The following is a 23,872-nucleotide window of genomic DNA, read 5'->3' on the forward strand; positions in this document are numbered from 1 at the left end:
CCAGCTTGACCTCCTATGTCTTCCTCTCTCATGCTGTCTTCCTTTGTGTTGTGGTGAATATTTTGTACTGATATACTTTGATTCTTTTCTCTTTTTCTTTTTTGTATCTTCTATAGGTATTTCTTTGTGGCTACCCATGGGGCTTACATAAAATATCTATTAGTCTATTTTATAGTTTATTTAAAATAGTCTATATTAAACTAATAACTTACATTCAATTTCTCTACACTTGAACTTCTTTCCCATCACACATTATATTATAGATGTCAAAATTCACATCTCTCTACATTCCATATCCCTTTAAATAATATTTGATTACAGATATTTTCAATATATTTTGTCTTTTAACTTTATAATTAAAAGTGATTAACCCAACAGTTACAGTATTTGCAGTAGTCTGTATTTGTCTATATATTTATCATTACCAAGTTTCACTTTCTTGTGCTATCATGTTACTATTTGTGTCATTTGTTGCAACTTGAAGAGCTTCCATTAGCATTCCTTTTAAGACAAGTATGGCACTGATCAACTCTCTCTGCTTTTTTTTTTTTTTTTTTTGAGACGGATTCTCACCCTGTTGCCAGGGCTGGAATGCAATGGCACAATGATCTCAGCTCAATGCAATCTCCACCTCAGCCTCCCAAGTAGCTGGGATTACAGGCACGTGCCACCAGGCCCAGCTAATTTTTTGTATTTTTAGTAGAGACGGGGTTTCACTATGTTGGCCAGGCTGGTCTTTAACTCCTGACCTCAAGTGATCTGCCTGTCTTGACCTCCCAAAGTGATGGGTATTACAGGCGTGAGCCACAGTGCCCAGCCTCTCTGCTTTTATTTGTCTGGAAAAGTCTCCATTTTCAAAGGAGAATTTTGGCATGCATAGTATTTTTTGCTGGCAGTTTTCTTTCTTTTTTTTTTTTTCTTTTTTTTAATTTCAGCACTTTGAATATATCATCCCACTCCCTTCTGGTCTGCAAGGTTTTCTACTGAAAAATCCACTTTTAGTTTTATGGGAAATCCCTTGTACATGACAAATCACTTTTCTGTTGCTACTTTGAAAATTTTCTCTTTGCCTTGACTTTTGACAATATAATTATAATGTATCTCAGCGTAGGTTTCTTCCAGTTCATTTCATTTTGTATATGCTGGGCTTCCTAGAGTAGAATGTGCATTTTCTTCCCCAGATTTGGGAAGTTTTGTGCTATTAGTTCTTTGAATATGTTTTGTGGTTCTTTTTCTCTCTCCTCTCTCCTCCTAGAACTCCTATAATGTGCACATTGGTCCACTTGATGGTGTCCCGTAAGTCCTTTAAGCTGTCCTTATTTTTGCGATTTTTTTCTTTTTGCTCTTCTGACTGAATAATTTCCAACAACAATAACTTGTCTTCAAGTGTGCTTATCCTTTCTTCTGCTTGATTTAGTCTCCTGTCACACTGCTTTAGTGAATTTTTAGCTGTTATTATAATATTTAGCTCTATGAATTCTTTTTGGTACTTTTTATACTTTCTATATCTCTGTTGAAATACTCACGTTCATGCATTGTTCTCTTGGTTTTCGTGAACATCTTCATAATGGTTAATTTGAGTTCTCTGTTAGGTAAATCATATATTTCTCTTTCATTAGGCTTTGTTTCTGGAGATTTATCTTGTTCCTTTGTTTGGAACCTATTTCCATGTTTATTTTTATTTTCCTCAATTCTTTGTGTTGGTGTCTGTACATCAGACAAAACAGCAACCTCTCCCAATCTTCACAGACTAACCTTATAAAGGAGAAGACCCTCACTAACCAGCCCAGCCAGAGATTCTGGGGGCCTCTCCAATCTGCCAATCTGTTTTCTTTGTTTTTAGCAGCTACCATCTAGAGTATGCTAGGTACAATCAGTGTTCCAATACAAGTGATATTCGGGCCATTCCTCAAGTAGCCCCCAGAAAAATTGAATCATATGATGCCCTTTCCAACTCTTCCCACGACACACAGAGAGAAAAGCTGGGATCTGTGATTTTTTTTACCTGTTCACCCTACACTGAGCTTATGGGAGGGACCATGTCATCTAGTTGCATGCTAGAACAAACCACCATATTTGTTCTCATTGGCCCCAATGAGTATGAGTAGAGTACTCTAACCCCTGGCTAGAGTATGCCAGGTCCCATAAGTACTCCAAAACGAGCCAGACAGAGGAAGTCCTTTGGGAAGCTGCCAGAAAAGCTGGAGCATTGGCCAAGCCGACTAACTCTTCCCTTCCCAAGAAGATGCTGGAAGCAGGGATCTTTCATTTTCTTGCTCTGTGTTGAGCTGAGGGAAAGGATATGGGAACTGTCAGTGCAAACTTCTGTCTGTGTTCTTACCAGCCCTTGGATGGTTAGATTATGCTTCCATTACTCCTCCAAGACTGGAAAGAGAGAGGCCCATCCTTTGGGGAGGAAGAAGTTGGAAGGGTGTCATACACATGGTCCAACTCTTTTACTCCCCAGGGAGAAGATGGGAGCTAGGGTTTTCCTTTCGATCACGTGGCATTGAGCTGTGGGTAGGGATTCAGAAATGAGGGTGTCCTGAATTTTCCTGTGGGATTTGATGTGTCTGGGTGCAGGAGCCTCTCAACTAGTTTTGGATTTCTCAGTAAGATAATTTGTCTGTGAGTTGTTGTTAAATTGGTGGGTTTGCTGGGGGAAGGAAGGTATCACTTCTGTAAATGACATTTTATCACTATAATTTCAAATTTAAATTGTCCATTGCCAGTGTATAGGAAAGCAACTGATTTTGTATATTAACTATATATCCAGAAACCTTGTTATATTGATTATTTCCTTCAAGGAGAGGTGTTTCTTGTTTGTTTGTTTGTTTGTTTGTTTCTGCCAGTCTTTAGGATATTTTGTAAAGACAGTCATGTCATCTGCAAAGATCATTTTATTTCTTTTTTCCCAAACTGTATGCCTTTTTGTATTAGGCCATTCTCACATCGCTACAGAGGAATACCCAAGACTGGGTAATTTATAAAGAAAAGAGGTTTAATTTGCTCATTGTTCTGTAGGCTGTACAGGAAAGCATAGCTGCTTCTGCTTCTAGGGAAGTCTCAGGAAATTTACAATCAGGAAACTTACAATCATGGTGGGAGGAAAAGAGGAAGCAGTTATGTCTTACATGGGTGGATCAGGAAGAAGAGAAAGGGGGGAGAGGTGCTACACATTTCCAAAGAAAACATACCTCACAATAACTCACTCACTATCATGAGAACAGCACTAGGGGGATGACGCTAAACCATTCATGCGAAAGTGCCCCTATGATCCAATCACCTCCCACCAGGTCTCACTTCCAACATTGGGGATTACAGTTGAACATGAAATTTGAGTGGGGACACAGATTCAAACCACATCATTCTGATCCTGGGCCCTCCCAAATCTCATGTCCTTCTCACACTGCTGAACACAATCATGCCTTCCCGACAGTCTCCCAAAGTCTTAACTCATTCCAGCATTAACTCAAAAGTCCACAGTCCAAAGTCTCATCTGAGACAAAGTTAGTCCCTTCTGCCTATGAGCCTGAAAAATCAAAAATAAGTTAGTTATTTCCAAGATACAATGGGGGTATAGGCATTGGGTAAATATTTCCATTCCAAAAGAGAGAAATCAGCCAAAAGAACAGGGCTACAGGCCCTATGCAAGTACAAAACCTGGCAGGGTGATCATTAAATTGTATAGCTCCACAATAATATCCTTTGACTCCATGTCCCACATCCAGGGCACACTGATGCAAGAGCTGGGCTCCCAAGGCCTTGGACAGCTCTGCCCCTATGGCCTTGCAGGGCTCAACCCCCCATGGCTGCTCTTAACGGCTGACATTGAATGCCTGTGGCTTTTCCAGGTACAGGATACAAGCTGTCAGTGGATCTATCATTCTGGAGTCTGGAGAATAGTGGCCCTCTGTAGTAGTTAATAATACTGAGTGTCAACTTCACTGAATTGAAAGATGCAATGTATTGATCCTGGGTGTGTCTGTGAGGGTGTTGCCAAAGGAGATTAACATTTGAGTCAGTGGGCTGGGGAGGAGGACCCACCCTTAATCTGGTGGGCACAATCTAATCAGCTGCCAGCAAATATAAAGCAGGCAGAAAAATGTGAAAAGGAAGGACTGGCATAGTCTCCCAGCCTATATCTTTCTTCCATGCTGGATGCTTCCTGCCCTCAAACATTGGACTCCAAGTTCTTCAGTTTTTGAGACTCTCAGACTGGCTCTCCTTGCTTCTCAAGCTTACAGACAGCTTATTGTGGGACTTTGTATCCTAGCAGTTCTGTCCCTCTACAGAAATCTGACAAACATAGATTTTGGTACCTGGAATGGTTCTAGAGGAACAGGATATTAAGGATGGAGTTCTTTCATTAGTTTGGGAGTTTCTGGAGTTGGCTGCTTAATATGATTAGACTCAATAATGCTCAGGACTCTACTTCTGATAGTATGGAGAAAACTAATAGTCCTTAGCGTGGATATAATGCAAAATAGATGCATTTGACATTCCTCATTCACCACTCATGAGAGGCAAGGAGTTTAGTGACTTATACATAATACCCTCAATCAATTTCCAGACTTAAGCCAGTTTACAGACCCAGAATCCCTTGAATGAAAGGGAGGCCAGGTCCCCTTGAGGAAGGACTCCACTACATTACCGACAATTTGTGCAGTGAATCTTTCTCCCATCTTTCCCCAAGGAGACCTCCAGCCTTTTACCAGGGTACCTGTGTATTGGAGAAAGGGAAATGATTGACATTTAGGGAACTACTGGACACTGGCTCTGAGCTAACGTTGATTCCAGAGGACTCAAAATGTCACTGTGGTCTTCCAGTTAAAGCAGGAGCTTATGGAGGTCAGGTAATTAATGGAGTTTTAGCTCAGGTCCAACTCACAGTGGATCCAGTGGGTCTTCAGATTCATCCTGTGGTCATTTCCCCAGTGCATAATTGGCACATGCACTCTTAGCAGCTGAGAGAACCCCCACACTGGCTCCCTGACTGTTAGGGTGAGGGCTATTATCGTGGGAAAGGTCAAACGGAAGCCATTAGAGCTGCCTCTACCTAGAAAAATAGGTCAAATCAAAAACAATATTGCATCCCTGGAGGGATTGTGGAGATTAGTGCCACAATCAAGGACTTGAAAGACACATGGGTGTTTATTCCCACCACATCCCCATCCAACGCTCCCATTTGGCCTGTGCAGAAGAAAGATGGGTCTTGGAGGATAACGGTGGATTATCGTAAGTTTAACCAAGTGGTGACTCCAATAGCAGCTGCTGTTCCAGATGTGATAAAGATAATATATATTATATATATTTACATACATATTATATGTATAATACACATGTATATTTTAAGTAACCTAAGTCTACCTTCACATGTAGTACATATATCTTAAAACAGAATATTCCCATTTGCTCCTGCTTGTTTATTTCACATTGTTGTCTTTCATTTCCCTTACCCCATACTATAATCACCCAGCATGTTGTTGGTATTGCTTGAAACAGCTGTTTTATATAGTTAAAAAAGTTTAGCTTGAAAAAACTAAACAATGTTATCTTATATTCATGTATTTCTCCTCTGGCACTCTTATTTGTGTAGATCTATGTTTCTGCTTTATATCATTTTTCTTCTTGATGAATAAACATGCTTTTAAGATGCTCCTATAAAGTAGGTCTGCTGACAGTGAGTTTCCTCAGTTTTGTTTGTCTGAAAAAGTCTCCCTCTCTCCTTCACATTTGAAGGATAATTTTGCTGGTTAGAAAATTCTAGCCTGGTGAAGGTTTTTATTTCGACACTTCAAATAATGTACTCTACTCTCTTCTTGCTTTCGTGGTTTCTGACAGTCCAGTATAATTATTACTCTTGTTCCTCTATATGTCTATTTTTATTATTTGATTTCTTTAGAGATTTTTATCTTTGTCTTTGGTTTGCTGTAGTTTGAATATGATATGCTTAAGGGTGTGTGTGTGTGTGTGTGTGTGTGTGTGTGTGTGTGTTTGTATATGTATTTGGTATTTATCCTCATCCATGGATAATTACCAATACCTAGATCAAATAGCAAGAAAAAGTAAAAGAAGTGAAGTAATCAACTCCATGTAGGCCTACAAGTACGAAGGAAGAAAATACACTAAAATAAGATTCAGATTAAACTACTGCAAACTCAGATGTTTCTTTCTGAAAGGGAGATAAAACAATAAAGACACTAATATCTACCAGATAAAATAAGGAAACATTTTACTCAAAGCCAAGAACATTCAGATACTGGGGAAATATAGTGTCTTCAGGAGCAAAAGTCAAAGAAATAGTTCCTCACTAGACCCTTGGGAGCACACACTTAAGAATTGTCATCAGAAACTTCAGTTTAAGAATGTACTAAAGGCAATTTTATAGCCAAAACAAGTGTGGAACGAAAGGACCTAAGATCTCCATAGCAAGTAGCTATGAAAGGTTTCTGTAATATTGTTAGCAAGGTTATCTCAACAAAACCTTTGCTTTAAAAATAAGGAAAAGTATCATCTTACTTTCTTGATGCTACTAAAGAAATGTCAAGTTAGTAAGGAAATAGCAAGCCAAAGTATAAGGGTACGTTTCTCACCAAAAGTACATAATGGACACCAAAGCTGCTTTTGCCCTGAGGATATTTACCACCCAGAGGAAAAGTTAACATCAGTCTGATGTCCTTGAGGGTCAAGGGGGAACTGTAATCAAAGCCCAGCCATGCCTGGGTGAGGCATTCAAAAGGAGAGTCTTCCCAAATTAAACCAGAATTTCAAAGGGCTATTTTCTCATTGCAAAGGTAAAATAGAAGTAAACACCCCTACTGTACATCCAGGAGACTGCCAGAAGGGTAGCCTCAGTGATAATTCAAGCAGGGCCAGTGGTTGAGGGTGTGGGGTCATAGACAATGGACCTTCACAGATTATGATCATGTTTCAGCCAGATGATTGAGAAACCCTCTAATCAATCTACCAATGCCCCAATGCCCCTATAGACCTGGTAGAATCAAGTGCAAATTCTCTATGACGAACCTTATTCTGATACCTTAAATTGTGCCTACAAATAATGTTTCAATGACATTTAATTTATTGTGGCAGTACACAATACAATTAAGCACACCTCTTAAACCTAATGTTGAGGGCAATAAATAAGTGAAATGCAAAAGAGTATACATTATGTGATTCCATTATGTAAAGTTCAAAAACAGACAAAACTAATAGATGTTGTTAGATGTATGGAGGAGGTAGTGATGGCATAGGGGTTCATGGGGTGCATAAGAAGAGCTTCTGAGACACTAGTAAAGTTTTGTTTCTTGATTTTGTTCCTGGTTTTGTGGTTGTGTCCAATTTGTGAAATTTTATCAACATGCCCTCTTATGATATGTATACTTTTTTGCACACTGATTTTACTTTAATAAAGTTTTTTTAAATAGTAGTAAGGAATTTTTTTTTTTAATTTTCAGTTCCAGGGTACATGTGCAGGATGTGCAGTTTTGTTACATACAACATGTGCCACGGTGGTTTGCTGCACCTATCAACTCATTACCTAGGTGTTAAGCCCAGCATGCATTGGCTATTTTTCTTAATAAAGTTTTTTAAAAGCATGAGCAAAAACCATCAGGAAACAAAGATAATAAAAAATAGAATCACTGAAAACTTTAGATACTAAAATGAGCAAAACAATAAAATAACTATTCTTGCTTTCTAAAGCTTGAAAATATCTGCAAAGCCATATACAACCTCTAAACTGATCTCCAGTGATCTCCACCTCCTTGTTTATTCCTTTGCAGAATCCCCTCCCCTGTGCATGTGTAAGACCTAATGAACAGAATATATAAAAGTGATGGGATGTCACTTCTAAGATTAAGTTGTCAAAATACTTTGACTTCTGTCTTGCTCACTTTCTATTGGTCTCTCTTTCCCAAAACACTTGCTCTGGAGAAACCAAACTAGCATGTTATAAATAGCCTTCACATGGGTCTATGAGCCCCACATGGCAAGGAACTGGTATTTCTAGTCAGCCAGAGCCACGAATTGAGCCAGTCAACAACCATGTTGGTGAGGTTGGAAGCAGATCTGCCCACCTTTCCACCCATGTACATGACTACGGTACTGGCCAATTACTTGATTTCATCCTTGTGAGAGAACCTGAGCTAGAGGCACACAGCTAAGCCACAGCTAGATTCCTGATCCATAGAAACTCTGAGATAAAAAATTAGTTATTTTAAGCCAGTAAATTTTGGGATTATTTGTTATGCAGTAATAGGTAGTGAATACATGCAGGGAATAGAAAACCACATAAGATTATCTAGTATATTTTTAAATACATGAATAAAAACTTTAAAATTAAAAAACACAATAATCAAAATGAAAAAAATATATAATAGGTTTAATAACAAATGAGACGTCATTTGAAAAAAAATTAGCAAACTCGAAGGCAGATTAGAAATAATTATCAGAATGCAGCCCAGAAAGACAAAATGAGGAAAAAAGTGGAATAAATTAAAAGAAATGGAAGATAAAGAAGTAAGTTTAAAAAATACATTTAGTCAGAAGTCCAAAGGCAGAGGAGAAAGACTGGCAGATAAAATATTTGAAGAGATAATGATAAAGAATATTCTAGATCTGATGAGGAAGATATAAACTCACATATTCAAGAAGTCTGGGAAATTTTATATAAGATAAATAAAAGGAAATCCACCCTTAGGCACAGTAAAGTTCAACTGCTCAAATCCAGAGACAAAAAAAAAAAAAATGACAGGTCATCTACAAGAAAGACAATTGGAGTGATAGCTGATTTCCTAATAGTAACAACAGAATACAAAAAGCAGGGAAAAAATAGTTTCAAAGTGTTGAAATAAAGTAAAGATATTTTCAGACAAACCGAAATAAATTCTAAAGAATTTACTTCAGGCAAAAAGGCAAGTAATCCCAGCAGAGGGTCAAAGATATGAGGAGGAATTAAAACCAAAAATATTGGTAAATATCTGGGAAAATCCAAATCAAACGGTGAATGCAAAAAAAAAAAAAAAAATGCTAATGTATTGTGTGGTAAGATATATAGAGAGAGAGACAGATAATTAAAATACATAAAAACAAACTGTAAACAGCGAAGGACTTGAAAAAGTAAAGTGTTCTAAGATCCTCATGTAAGAAGATTAAAGTTATAGATTAACTTAGATTTCACGGCCCAGAATTGGCTTATTATCTAAATTTGGTTATGCAGAATTGCATTGATAAATTTGGTACATCAGTAACTATTTAAAAAGTGAAGTCCATCAGAGACTTGGTATTATACTAATACAATTTCTAAGGGTCTGACGAAACTACAGCCTTTACAGCGGAAGATGACTTAGGCTGCAGCTGGTTAGGAAACCCTCCCTCTAAACCACGCTTCAAGATCCTGCTAACAAAATGAGAAAATCAAGAATACACAGAGGATAAATTTGAGAACTTCATTTCTTTGAACTTCAGGTTACAACAGCAGGAAACTTTGAATTCAGATTTTTTTTTTTTTTTTTTTTTTTTTTTTTTTTTTTTTTTTTTGGCGGCAGGGGTCGGGGGAATACACAAAAGGGCAGCAGTTGATATTGCGAGAACAGCTTCACAAAGATGGCGGTAAGTCGGTACTGGTATACTCCCGATATCTTCCTCTAAAGAACAGCCACATCCCTCATGTGCCCCTGAAGTTAAGGTGAAAAGATTTTAAAAACTGGGAAATGCTTGATATGCCTTGCAAGTGTCCAGAATGCCACCAGCATCACATTTCCAGCCTCTTTCTGCCGCCTTACTCGCTATTCTCCAGGGAGAATGAATAATTTAATCTTTGTTGGTGTTTTCAGAAGGAGAAACTGGCCATGTACAATTCAGTCCTTCCCTCTACTTTCTCACGTGGGTAGGATTTCTACAGATCCTCCATGCTACAAGTTTTGTAGGGGTAGGCCTTCTATATATGTGTGTGTAAGAGGTGAAGTGATCCTGCCCAGGTCTAGCATCTATGTAATTATAGGTTTCAATATTAGGAACCCACTTGCCCACAGACATAAATTATATTTTCAATATCAATTTTATCAGTATTAAAGATAACATCTTGCTTTCATACCTGAATTCCTCCTTCATCATATGTCCAAGTTGGTTCCAAGAACTCAGGAGGTAAAGTTTCCCTAAAACCTCCAATAATAGAAAATGCATAATTTTGGCTGCTCAGTCTAAATTTAACAATAAAAATCACAATAATAATAACATCAAAATAACCATTAAGAACAAGTGACTGCTATATGCAGAGCAAACCTTTTCTTTAATTTTCCTCATGACTCTGAAATGTAGGTATTACCATTTCCATTGTTTGTTCATTTCTGTCTTTTGGAGATTGTATTATAATAGAAACTCATCTGAAAGGCTACAAAATGGAAATCACCCAATAAAACTGGGCTTGAGTCCCTTCTAACTCTTTCTTGCTCCATGATAAATAAAACTACTATTCTGGTATTTCAGGTCTTTTTGCTGTAATGATGGCCAGTTTTCTCCAAATAAACACATCCTAAAATCATGTTAATGTTTTTAGATAAAACTTTACATAAAATTGAGCAATACTTTTCACTAGAACTGAATCAAATTATTTCACTGTCTTTGATAGCTTGATCTAGAACACATCGTCCCATATTTATGACTTATTTAGCACATCAGCCAGGACCTCAAAGTCAGTTTTTGTCCTTGATAACTGTGAAAGCAATTATCAAATCCTAGAATCATGTCTTAGAGATGTTTAGTAGTCTAGAAAGGGATCAGCAAACTCTGGCAGGCCAAATCCAGCCTGCTGCCTGTTTTTGTAAACAAAGTTTTATTGGAACACAGCAACACTTACTTGTTTACACATTGGCTATGGCTCCTTTCACAATATCACAGCAAGGATGAGTAGTTGTGACAGAGACTGCAAAGCTCATAAAACTTAAAATATTTACTATCTGGTCCTTTACAGAAAACATTTGCTCATTGCTGGTCTTGGCATGGAAATTGATTCCATATTCTTGGTACTCTAAGTGGTAAGCACAATTCTTTCTCTCACATAGTCGCAGGCAGTACTCCTTATCTCTATGAACTTTCATCAAGTTGATGGCAATGATCATAATTTGAACCCAGTTTCCTCACTTCTAGTCAAATCATTTTTTAATCAGATTCCTTCACCAATAATTCCACCAGTCTTCAGCTATCAGTATTTCAGTGGAAGCCGGATTTTCAAGAGATGTTCAGAAACGCTTTTAGTTACTTATATTTAAAAATAAATTTAGAGTTGATAACTGCATACTCTACTCTCATACTTTAAAAAGTAGCCAGTCAATTGAAATAAAACAGGCATGTTATAAATGAATTACTAATATGTGGTGCTCACTGACTATTGAACATGAATAATGGCTAAATTTTCCATTTCACCCTAAAATACTGACACCCAGAATAAGGCTACTGATACTTGAGACATGGTTTCTAATTTCCAAAAAATCTTTATTGGATAATGATCAAGAAGACAAAAATCAACATTTGCTGATTACCTACCGAATGCATTTTACTAAGCAAAAAACCTTAGATAGATTACCTCATTTGATCCTCACAATAGCCAATGAGACAAATATTATTGCCCTCCTTTAAAAATAAAAACATTCAACTAGGAAAGATAAACAAGCATGCCCCAAATGGCAGGGTCTAGATTTGATATTTTTAAGGAAGGAACAATTCTACAACTTCCAAAATGTCTTTGAATTAAATGAACTCAAACTTTACAAGGCACTGTACATTTTATCCAAGGTGTTTTTCAAAATTATCTAACAACAGATATAGCACCAGCACCCACCAAAACCAGACTCCTCTGTGCCAGTCTTCACCTCTTTGCTTTTAGATTGTGAGAATTTCTGGAGACTTCTGGAGAATAGTCTGGGATAGTAGTAGGGGCAATCAGAGAGCTCAAGAAAGCATATATTTACCAACTGGTATGAAAACATCTCAATACTTTAACAACTGGTAGAATTGTATCACTGCCAACTTGCTGAAAAATAAATCTAGAAATCTTTAAGACTCCAAATCTGTAATTATACAGATGCAAAATCAAGACTAATCACATAAGCCATGTGATTGAGTACCCTATAGGGGAGCCCTACCCCTTTTAGTTCTCCATGATTGGCTATGACTGTTATATAATGTTAATTCAGCTGAACAGAAGATATAAGACAGTGCCTCTCAAATTTTTAATCCATTTTCTTTACAATGTTTTAGCATGATTCTCTATCACACGGATTGTCTGATTAAATATTTCATGCTATTAACTATGATACCTGGAGTTTCAGTGATCTAATTCTCAATGTGTCAGGTAAACATTAACTAAAGGATGTCAAGATGCCGTATATCATTATTCAAAGAGCACATACTGGGCTAGTCATCAGCCCTGGAGAGCTCAGCATGTGGCAGAGGTACATGGTACACCATAAAAATCATAGATTTTTAATGATTTACTAGAATAATGTTGTACAATAATTTAATGTTTAGTCTTTCAGCTTGATAAATTATTTAAACAAAAAGCTATTTTAAAAGCAACACATTATTAATTTAAAATCATATCAAACCGAGAAATTATTTTTCATTTTCATGATAAATCTCCATGATATGTAAGCCAATAATTCTTGAAAAAGTATTTTAAAATGATATAGGAAAACAGAAGAGAAAAAGTGAGAATGTACTAATTATTAAATACATAATAAAGCACATATTCGAAGCAGTCATGGCATGATAACCACAATTGTAAGATTAGATGATTAACTTTTCAACACTAGTTTAAAATAGCCTCTTTCATAAATATAGACTCTGCAAAATAGTCCCAGCATCTATCACAGCACAATTTTCATTACTCTTTCAATTTACAAAGAAGTGTTTATTTTATAGATAATCACAAACTGAGATTAATAAAATGGGATGATAATAAAGAGAAGTTAGGGATAAGTGTGGAGTTCAGCAATAAGAATATCATATACATATAGTAACTCATGTAATTTGTTTTTCTAAGTCAAAAAATACTGATGCACACTGTATAGCTCTTTTTTAAAAAGTTAGATCATAAGCAGTAATTTTGCTATCCCTTTACATTAATGTAAATGTATCTCATTCCTTCCTCAGTAGCTTTAAATGAAGCATGTTCCTTCCACTCTGAAGAACTAGAAAATATCTCCACTGTTTACAAGACCTTATGTTTGATTCTAAGGGGAAACAAATTCTCAAAATGTCAATCGTCTTAGTTATTTCACAGAAAAGCACATTTTAATACTATGAAATCATGTTTGGAGAAATTGGAAAATAAAAATTTAGAACTGACATTTGATTTTGAGGCTACTCACCACTCCTGGCTTACAGTTGTAATAGCAATGCTTGGAAGCGTTGTCAAAGGTAGTGTGGTCGGCCTGGAAATACCATCTCCCTCAGGAGTCCTTGCCCTTTCACTCTGTCTTTGAGACAGCGGTGGTAACTGTAAGTTTCCTGAGCAACACCTTCTCCCTCTCCAGAGGTCGATCCCAAGTGTGTTACTGGAAGAACTGTAGGATTTACTCAAGCTACATTCAAAATAATCTTTAACATTCTGGAGGAACCACAGGGAAAGAAAGAAAGAAGAGAAAGAAAATGAAATTCAAATGTTAAATGGAGTGAAACAAGAAACTAAATGATCAAGCTGTCACTTATGATGTCCTGATCATCTCACAATCAGAATCTAACATTGATGTCAAAAGCTTAAGAGAAAACAATAGAAGAGGCTGATTCTCAGCTTTTGGAATAAACTTATCCGTGCATATTCCTCAAGATTTTTAGGCATATAGATAATGTTTACCAGTTGTAGCATGTGGATTGGAGGCCTCCTTCTTTCCTTTCTATTTTAATTTTTTTTCATAATTTGCTAAAATGATATTAGCTAAAATTAAAAATATATTTTGGAAATCAATGTTATCATTCTTCAACTATGGGAACAAACTATGAGAAAATATAAAGTTTCTTGTTCAGCATTTTATGTATTTATTTATTTTTTGAGACGGAGTCTTGCTCTGTCACCCAGGTTGGAGTGATCTCAGCTCATTACAACCTCTTCCTCTGAGTTTAAGTGATTCTCCTGCCTCAGCCTCGCACATAGATAGGACTACAGGCACGCGCCACAACGCCTGACTAATTATTGTATTTTTGGTAGAGATGGGGTTTCACCATGTTGACCAGGCTGATCGCAAACTCCTGACATCAGGTGATCTGCCTGTCCCGGCCTCCCAAAGTGCTGGGATTATAGGCATGAGCCACTGAACCCAGCCATTCAGTGTTTTAAGGTAAAAATATTTTGTATCTTAGAACAGTGGAATGTTGATAATTAGAGGTGACTGTTATGTTCTTATGAAAGGTCTTCTTACAAGTGGAGATACATATATATAGATATATATCTATATATATATATATAATTTTTTGGTCAAATTGTGTAAAAATTCAGAAAAAGAAGTATACTTTATCCAGTCTTGAACTGCCATGTTCAAGTACATGCCCTAATGCTGACATTAATCATATACTTTGTGAGAAGACAAAGACATTGTGCTATACTCAATGATACAAGTTATTTATTCTTCCCATATCTTTTGGTGACAGTGGGTCCTGAGATTGTTGGGAGCGGGAGGCCCTAATGAGCCTCTTCCTGGTGTACCATTCATACCAGTTGAAACAGAAAATGTTATAGTCCTGCAATGGCCACTGATACCAACTTAAGGTTTAAAAGTTAGAATTTTGCTGTCCACACCTGGCTAGCAGAGAATAACAGAAGTCCTAGTATCGGGCTAGTCTCTCACCTAAAAATTACTCTGTGACCCTAAAGACAGGTATTTCCTTCTAGCCCTTCAGACTCAAGTTAGGAAACCTGCGACTAGACCTCCTAAAGTTTAAACAAAGTTCTTTACCCTCCGCTCCTCCACTCCATGGCCCCTATCCTAATTCATACAAGGATAATTAACTCAAGTTTGAGGCTAGCTGTGTTAATTCAACACACATTTGACACACATCTATTATTATTGTGCACTGTGCTGTTTAAGAAGGATACAATAGCAAAAAGAGGAATGGTATCTTTTCTCACAGAACATATAATCTAGTGATTTATACTTATCTGAGGCATGCAAGACTATATTTTGATGATAGAAATCGGGGCAAAAACAGGTTTGACAATTTTCAGGAGCCCCACCCTCCATACCAGAAAATGGGATACCATTATATTTTCTTTGCTTGACTTATAATTTTAAAATACTATTTATTTGAAATTCAGTAGAACCACAGTTCAGTATCAGGAAGAAGACAAAACAATTTAAAATTTTCCAGAGTTTGAAACATTCTGGAATGTATCAGTATTTCACTGTTTAGTAATTAGTTATTATATTAAATCCATTGTAGGTCTGGCACTTACTGTATGGTGTGTGTGTGTGTGTGTGTCTACATGTGTAAATTAGAAGCTAAAGGGAAAAACTAATATATATGCTTATTTTTTGAAAGACAAACTACTTCAGGAGACAAAATATATAACACCTTCCTGAAGAGATTTAAGAACAAACTAAATGAAATCATAACTGTAAATCAGTCTAGTTCCAAATATGCATGTAAAGAAAGCACTGGTTATCTGGAACGCAAAGTCTTGAATATATACTTTATCTCTTATGTAAGAAACACCATGCCAAAGAACAGAAATAAGGATACCTATCATGTAGCTAAACCACCAACCACCCTAGCCTCCTAATGTGATTATCAGATATTTTTCTCCTTTAGAAAAAAGAACTATTACCAATGAGGTTTAATTGTGGTAAGTGACCTAAATGGGTACTATTTGGTACTTGTTATTTGAAAAACAAAAAGTCACACCTATCACAAAATATCTCCCACACTAATTTGCGAACAAGCTCGAATTTTCAAATCTAAAATCATTCTTTAAGTTAAAAAGATTTGTTCCAGAAGACCTCAGTTAACATTAAATGCATTGCCACAAAGTAAGAGCATAATGGAATAGCTTGTCAGAAATTAAATTCAAGATGAAAACTTAATATTGTTTTACAAACACTAATTAACTCATGCAGATTTATTCATAATTACTTCGCACTCTGTAATTCATACCAATAATTTATACACCACTACCCTAAAATTACTAAAAACCTCATAGTAAAATTTAGTTTAGTCAGTTCTCAATTACTGATTTGTGATCTTGAACTTCTTTTCCTAAATTTTCAAAGATTTTGTGGAAAGGAACATTAATTTGAATGTTACCTCTGGAAATCACAACTTTTAAAATGCATCATGGTTTCCAAAATTCACCTGATAATATGAACAATCCCTAAGGAAAAATCTAGTTTTGGTTTATCCTTCTGTTTCTGAATAATTGTTTGTTTAAAAGTCAATATTCTTGCCAATAAAATTTGAAAAGGTTGTCACAAAGGAAAAGGTAGTGTAAAATCCTGCACCTAAGTAGAAGTTTGCAGAGAGGAGGGGCAGGGGACACCAAAGGACAGCTCTTTGTGATAGCCCCATATTGAAACCAACCAAGTTGGGACCATTGAAATGTACAGATGAGAAATGCTGGTGCTTAAGTAGTCAAGGGTTTGTTGCTGTTATTATTTGTCTTTTGTTTTTTCTATTTCAGTCATTTTTGAAGCATTCTCTACTTTTTGAATTCTTCTGGTTAAACTCATAGTGAGAAAATGGAATAAGGTATTTTTAAGGTCTCCTACTGTGCTTTGGTACACATTCAATTTGGACCACAGGACAGAATTTTTTAAGCCTTATGAAATCAGAAATGGAAATTATGGAAAGCAGTGAATGGCAGTCAGAGTCCCAATCAAAGCTAAATGTCATGATACTCTATGAGACAGTAATGAAAGCAATTTTTTCTTCGAAAACTGTGATTTTTATTGTTGGCAGTCACCATCAATTAGAAGAGTAGTTTTTTGGAGGTAATTATTATCACTCTTACTATTTTCCCTTCTTTGAAACAATCTCCTAATATATTTGCATATATAATTTCTGTGCTTAGAAATGCAAATGAGAGTGAAAGGTGTAATGTTAAGTTTTCTAGTAGCTACATTTAAAAAATAAAAAGAAACAGGTGAAATTTATTTTCATAACATATTTTACTTAGGCTTGTATATGCAAAATATGATATTGCAACATGTAATATTATCAAAAATTATTAATGAAATGCTTCGTATTGCACTGTATATTCATAATCCAAGATCTATTTCATGTTTACAGCACATTTCCATTCAGACTAGTACTTAACAGTCACATGTGGCTAGTGGCTACCATAGTGGACAGAGCAAATCTAGGTAATATTTATCCAATATGGTGGGGTTAATGTTCATATCCATTGCATTTTTCCTGCAGGCAACCTTCCTCTTGTTTTGACTATGCCCACTATTCCCTCAGGGAGGATCAGGATTATTATTCAAGGATGCGATGAGAAAGAATTAATGGTTTGTCCATCTTTTATAGATGGAATGCATTGATCAGTTTTATTCTTCCAAAAAACAAAATACTGGCGCACACAGTATACAAATAGTATTAAGGGACAATCCCAAGGCTTTTTCTTTTTTTAAGAAAAAAAGTTTTCTAAATCCCAGAAGTTTTATTTTAGATATCCTGAGCAATGTTGGTCCTGAGAACTTAGACTGTAACTTAAAGGAAATGCCCTTCTAGTCCAGGAGCTAGGAAGGGAGGAAAAAAAAAAGAAGTAAATGCTGCCACAAGTGACAGAACAGAACACATTAACTAGGTTCTCTGACATGCAAAAAAAATAGAAGTGGCAATGGAAAAGGAGTGTATTTTGGAAGCAAGAACCTAAATAGCACACCTAACTCTCCCTCTGCACTGTGGGTCCTACAGGGAACATAGAAGAAAGCTGAGAATTAGTTCTAACATTCCTGCCAAAGCTTTGCTGCTATGAGGCAAAGGGCCCACAGGGCCCACGGGGTGAGCATCTGTGAAATAGGAGCTTAACAAGATGGGTTATTACAGAAAACAAGGAAAATTACTTTTCCTTCTTCCCTCCTTTCTTTCCTTTCACATATCTGATCAGCCGCACATAATTTTTAGCTCAATTACAAACAGTAATTGGGTAAAGATGAGACAATTAAAGGCACACTAATGAAGGACTGGTCAGTTGAAAGCAAAGAGATAATTAAGGACCAAGATCCAAAGCTATAGAAGATAGTTTACAGATTTCTTCAGATGATTTAGATCGGGGCTTTTCAAACAAAGTACATACCTATTTACTCTGCTATCCTGTTAAAATATAGTCTGATTTGTAGGTCTGAGGTGTGGCCTGAGATTCTGCATTCTCAATAAACACCCAGGTAATGCTAATGCTGCTGGTCCAAGGACCACACTTGAATAGCAAGGCCTAGGGGCTATGTATATCACAAGTTTCTTACGAGTAGTTGTCAAAAACCCCACCACAGGAAGTGACTTTCAAGGGTTAGCTGTACATGGGTAAAAGTGTGGAAGAAAGTTATCAGAGAACTGATCATGCAAGCAGTGTGGAAAGAGGAATTGTCTGAGAGTGAGGATATGGGCGTAGACTAGAGATTGGTGGTTCTGTGATTGAAAACCATAAAAGTGAAACTCAGCCCATTTCCAAGATGCAAAGAGGGTATTGCTCCTGCTGTCCAATTCACAGAATGCCAGATCCAGGTGCTGGCTATGCCCATGTCAGAAAAACACCTAGTCACAGAGTGGTGTGTTGAACACCCCCAGCTGCCCTTTGAATAGAATTATCCAGTGACTTCTTTATTGAACAGACCGAACATGATTGGGACCTTTTGGAACTTACATCATCGGCCGTCACTGTCATCACACTCCTGCTTTTCTTCATTATAGAGGTGGAAAATATCCCCTCTTAGGATGTCTGTTATTCAATGCAGCTTTGCTGACACTTTTTAATACCTACAGGAGAAAACACACACACAAAAAAAAACAACAGCTCTGTATCCTCAAAGAAAAATATGTGGCATACTCTCTAAAGTAACATTTGAAATGTGTAACATGTACATGCAAAACCAAACATCATAATTTACCAAGCCAATTAAATGTGATATGCTGAGAAAAGAGCTTCACAAAATATTAATACAAAAATCCAAGAAATTGGTACAAAGCTATTTGGGAAAAGATAGTAAGAATAATAAGTAACAATTAGGCTCCCAAATAATGATCATGAAGAATATAAAAAGAATATGCATTTTACACAGGTGCTTTATAGTTTACAAAGTATATTCCCATAAAATATTTTATTTGATGCTTGCAACAGTTTGTTAGACTATTTTCATCATTTTTTCTAATAAAGGAACAGAGAGAACAATTATTTGGCCAAGGTAACATAGCTAAAACATGACGAGTTCAGAATTTAAAGAATATGACTGCTTTATACTGTCAAAAAAGTAAAGAAAAGTAAACCAATACAAAATATATATACATGAAAGAAAAAAACCTTAATTGTCATTTTTACCTCCAGTTTAAATCTTTCATATGTCTAGTGCATAAACTAGTAGGCAATTATTTATCACAGAAAATTCTAGCAACCAGTAGTTAGAGCTTGAATTTCCTGGTTTAAGTCACAGAAATCTAGCTATTTTGAGATACAGATGCTCTAGTTCATGACATTTGCTTTGTGTAGATCATTGGAAGTCACTGTAGAAACAAAGAACCTCAATAACACTACCAGAATTTAAGGGTGCACTCTTATCGTAGAAACCAAAGGCAAAGCAGTCACTGGTTTATGAACACTCAAAGGGAAGAGGGTGGGAGGGGGGTAAAAGGTAAAATAGTATCTATTGGGCACTATGTTCACTATTTGGGTGATGGGTTCACCGGAAGCCCAAACCTCAGCATTACTCAATATATCCGTGTAACAAACCTGCACGTGTACCATTCAATCTAAAATAAAATTTTTAAAATATAAAGTTGTCATACAATAGACTACAAAACAACACAAAGAATTGTGTTTGCAGAATTTAACTGAAAAAAGATGTAATATAAAAAATACAAAATCCGAGAAGTATTAGTCCATATGATGGTTTCACAAGGTCTTAGTACCAAAAATATCCTGTATTATTGCTGAGCTCAAGGACTCCTATATATTTTTTCACTGTGTCCATTTAACCCTTAATGCATGCTTTATTTAAAAAGTCTGCTTCTCTAGCATGAAGATATATATAGATTAAGAGCATGATGAAATTGTAGCTGTGTGACTAGGAATACTAAGTAGTGGCATTGTACCATCACCCAGGAAACCAGGGTTGAATTTCTAACACATAATTTGACTACATTATGCAGGAGTTGGCAGTGAAACTGACAAAGTAGATAAGAGAATGGGGGAAGGGAGAAACTTTGCCTTTATAAGTGCTCTAGGGAGAGAACCCCACGGGCTTTTCAGGTATTTGATTCAATATGCCAAGGAAAAGAATTTCCTCGGCATACACGAAAGGATGATTAGAACTACGATGCCCCTCTAATGCTGACCAAACAGCAGTAGGCAGAATTCTAAGGCTTTTACTCAAAGGCTGGTTGAAACCCAGCAAAAGTAGACAAGTAACAAGAGATATTTCATCAGGGTTTATAGTCAATATCGAGGGCCTCTATAGGTAGGGTTAAACCTGAAAAAAAAAAAGTTCAAACTCCTAAATTTAAGAAAAGCAAGATTTAAATGTGTTTTAAATGCAGGATATAAAACTATACATACTCAATGATTATAACTGTAAAGTTGTGAGCATATAAAAAATATTAAAGGTGCTGTGTGAAATGATGATAATATAATAATGATAATAATAGAATAATGGAATAAGGGTTATAGAAGATTTCCTAAGTGAGTTGAATTTCTTCAGTGGAGATAATGTAGAACAATATTCAAAAATATAAAAAGGTGTGCCAAGAGTGCAACACATGTAGAAAGATGCCATCATGCAGAGAGCAAAATGGTCCAGGGTAACATCAGTAGATCTTTTGAGAAGCAAGAGTATTTTTGTAAGGTCTTAGCCATGGAAATAATTTTGTTTTATGATCCTTTGAGTATGATAACTTACTGTATAAATTCATGTGTCTTCAACCGGACACATGTCCTGGCTCGGAAAAAGCAGGATCACAAGTTACAAGGCAGTTTTCCAACTGTTCTACAATAAAAATACATTATTTTATATTTAGGGAAAAAAGCCAACATATGTTATATAAGACCAAAAACAGCAAGAAATATAGATTGATTATTTTCTGGGATATTCCTCATTTGCCCCTTCAGACCCACTCTTGGCCCTTCTCCATTCTGGTCTGTGCCCTGGGAGGCTGGCCCTCAGGTGCTGTCTAGCCCTCTGGCTCCTGGGTATGTTCAGTCAATGGAGGCAGTTGCAAAAGATCAGAGGGCAGGAGGAAAGTCTGCTGGCCATAGTGTAGCCATGGCTAAAATGTTCTGCTTGAGGTCACAGATCCTGCAGGACTTCCTATTTAGCTGTAGAACCGGAAGCAGCTTCCTACTGTTGCTAGCCTCCTAGTATTTCATAGCCCTTTTTGGTTATCCTCAACCCTGCCTATACCCTTTGTAAATAGTACTTCCATTAAACTTTCTTTCATCCTCTTTAAGAGAACAATCTGTTTCCTACTAGGATCCTGACTAATACAGACCTACTTCCAAAACTTGACAATAGTCAGAATTGTTAAATATCTCCCCTCAGTTCCTAGCACAGTGACTGACACAAGCAAGTCTCAATAAATAAGTATTCAAAGAATAAATGAGTAGAACCTACTTGGAGATCTAGATTGGTTTTGATACTTTGAGAAAAGGTCAGCAAGCATTATCTCAATTTGTTTTTGTAAGTCAGAAATAGTTTCGTGTCCTCACTCACAGATGACAATGGAGATTCTTTTCAGGAACCTCTGCTGCCTTTTGTTTAGGCTAACAGAGATGGAAGATTTACCTTGAGTCATTTTTAAGCACTCCACATACATGATTTCAATGATATCATAAAAGCAACCAACCAAATGTGCTAGGCACAATTATCAAGACAAGTGAGGGCATCATGTCTTGGGAAAAGTAATGAAACCTGCCCAAAGGCATGCACTCTGCTGATTAAGACCAGAACATTCTTGTTCTAAAACCAAGACTATTAACCTATCACTGTACAGCTGATTGGGTCTTATTTACATCTTTTCAAGGTGAAACTAAGTGAAATGGTTTTTGTATCTTTTTTTTCTGATGTTGGTAATACAAGTTAAGTTGATCAGTTTCCTGGAGCCATGCTCCCTGCTAGTGTAAGGACAAAAATAAGTGATATTAAAAGATACTAAAGTTTTTAAATACCTCATATTTAAGGCAAATGCTGTAAGTGAGAGGACAGATCAGGTTCTCTTAATCTGAGATTATTGTCCCTTATAAAATTTGCTTCTGAATAAACAAAACACCATATGCTTCATTAAAACAAAGTATTTCTAAAAATTTCTAAGGTGATAAATGTGATGGCAGATTCCATTTCTGATATATGTTTAATAGTTTTCCCTGTGGTTTTATATTTAACCACTTAAAAGATGCTTTTAAATTTATATTAGTCCTTTATAATTTTCTGTTTTATTCAGACTAGAATATTCTTTATATAATTGCACCTTTTCCTTTTCCCCTTTCTCAACAGATATTTAAAGGTTAAAATGAGGAAAAAGACCCTGACTTCTGTGTTAATAGTGTGAATTTCACCTTTCACAGGTTAGAGTTATCAGTACTAGTGACACTTGGCTAAAAGGAATTTCAATGAATAGTGATAAGTATTTTAAAATTCTATATCATGGACACATGCTAGACAAAACCATGCAGAAATGAGAAAAACAAAAGTAATATTTTGAGTTTAAAAAATACTACTTTTTTCCAATTTAAAAAATATCTTTTATTTTGGAGATGATGTTCAAAAAGCTTTCATTCTATTTCTTATGTAACTGATTTATTGAACATTCTGAACTCAGTAGAGCACAGATATGAAGTAGTCTTCATTTTTCTCCAATAACTTTTCCATATGTAATATCAAATCTATTCTGTCCTCCTTAACAACAGTTCAGATTGATTCCGTAACTCCTATCTTGTAACTGTTTTAATTCAGTGGTCAGTGTCTGGGACTTGGAGTGGGAAAAGAGAATGTTCTACTCTTTTATTCTTCCTCCCTACTTTTATCTTCAGGTTCTAGCTCTTTCCATATTGCGGCAGAGTAGAAGAATTAAAGACAAGAGGGAAAAGTCTTCTTACTTAACTAGGCATTTAATTGCAGTCCTTTTTTGAGCGTCTCTGCTTCTCTGGTAAAATCAGACTCACTTTGATGCCTTCTCTAAGGCAGGTGTTGAGATGAGGCCCTTCCTCTAATGGGGCAGTAGGAGCTTTCACACTGGAGAGAAGTAACTTAGCTCATCTCCTCAGTTCCACCCTCATTGGCACATATTGAAACTCTTGTTGGTGAGGTCCCCTTGCCTGATAGTCTACTCTCTTGATTGGAATAATGACATGATGACTCAAGCTGCATGTCCACTTGATCTAGAATAAGCTCAAGCATCCTGGTCACACTAAATATATACACTAAATGTATGTATACTAAATGTACAGATACACCTAAATGTATATGCTGCTTTACTGCTGTTTCTTCTCTGTTCCCTGCTGTATCTCTCCACTTCTCTTTCTCCTTCTCATAAAAGCACAAAATTCTTCTACATAAGTGATCAATGGAGAGAAAAGATACTGTCAGTTATTTACCAATGTCTTGCAGCCCTAAGCCAATCATTCTAAATTCTGCTATGTGAATCAAACTACATTACAGACTACATTGCAAACTAC

The 23,872-nt window shown here is 36.3% G+C and overlaps 1 protein-coding gene across 2 annotated transcripts in view; it reads right to left on the bottom strand.

The window, feature by feature from the left end:
• Positions 1-23,872, bottom strand: part of PDE4B (phosphodiesterase 4B) — a 589,505-nt gene that overhangs the window by 431,716 nt on the left and 133,917 nt on the right. For both annotated transcript variants that reach the window (XM_074004574.1, XM_005543133.5), the window contains exons 2-3: positions 18,857-18,969; positions 13,374-13,612 (exon numbers count right to left, since the gene is read on the bottom strand). Coding sequence is in view for 1 of the 2 variants with exons in the window: in XM_005543133.5 (XP_005543190.1) it covers positions 13,374-13,612; positions 18,857-18,898 (281 nt within the window). In the remaining variant the exon portion in view is untranslated. The remainder of the gene's footprint in view (positions 1-13,373; positions 13,613-18,856; positions 18,970-23,872) is intronic.

This window comes from Macaca fascicularis, chromosome 1, assembly GCF_037993035.2.
Source record: "Macaca fascicularis isolate 582-1 chromosome 1, T2T-MFA8v1.1".
NCBI lineage: Eukaryota > Metazoa > Chordata > Mammalia > Primates > Cercopithecidae > Macaca > Macaca fascicularis.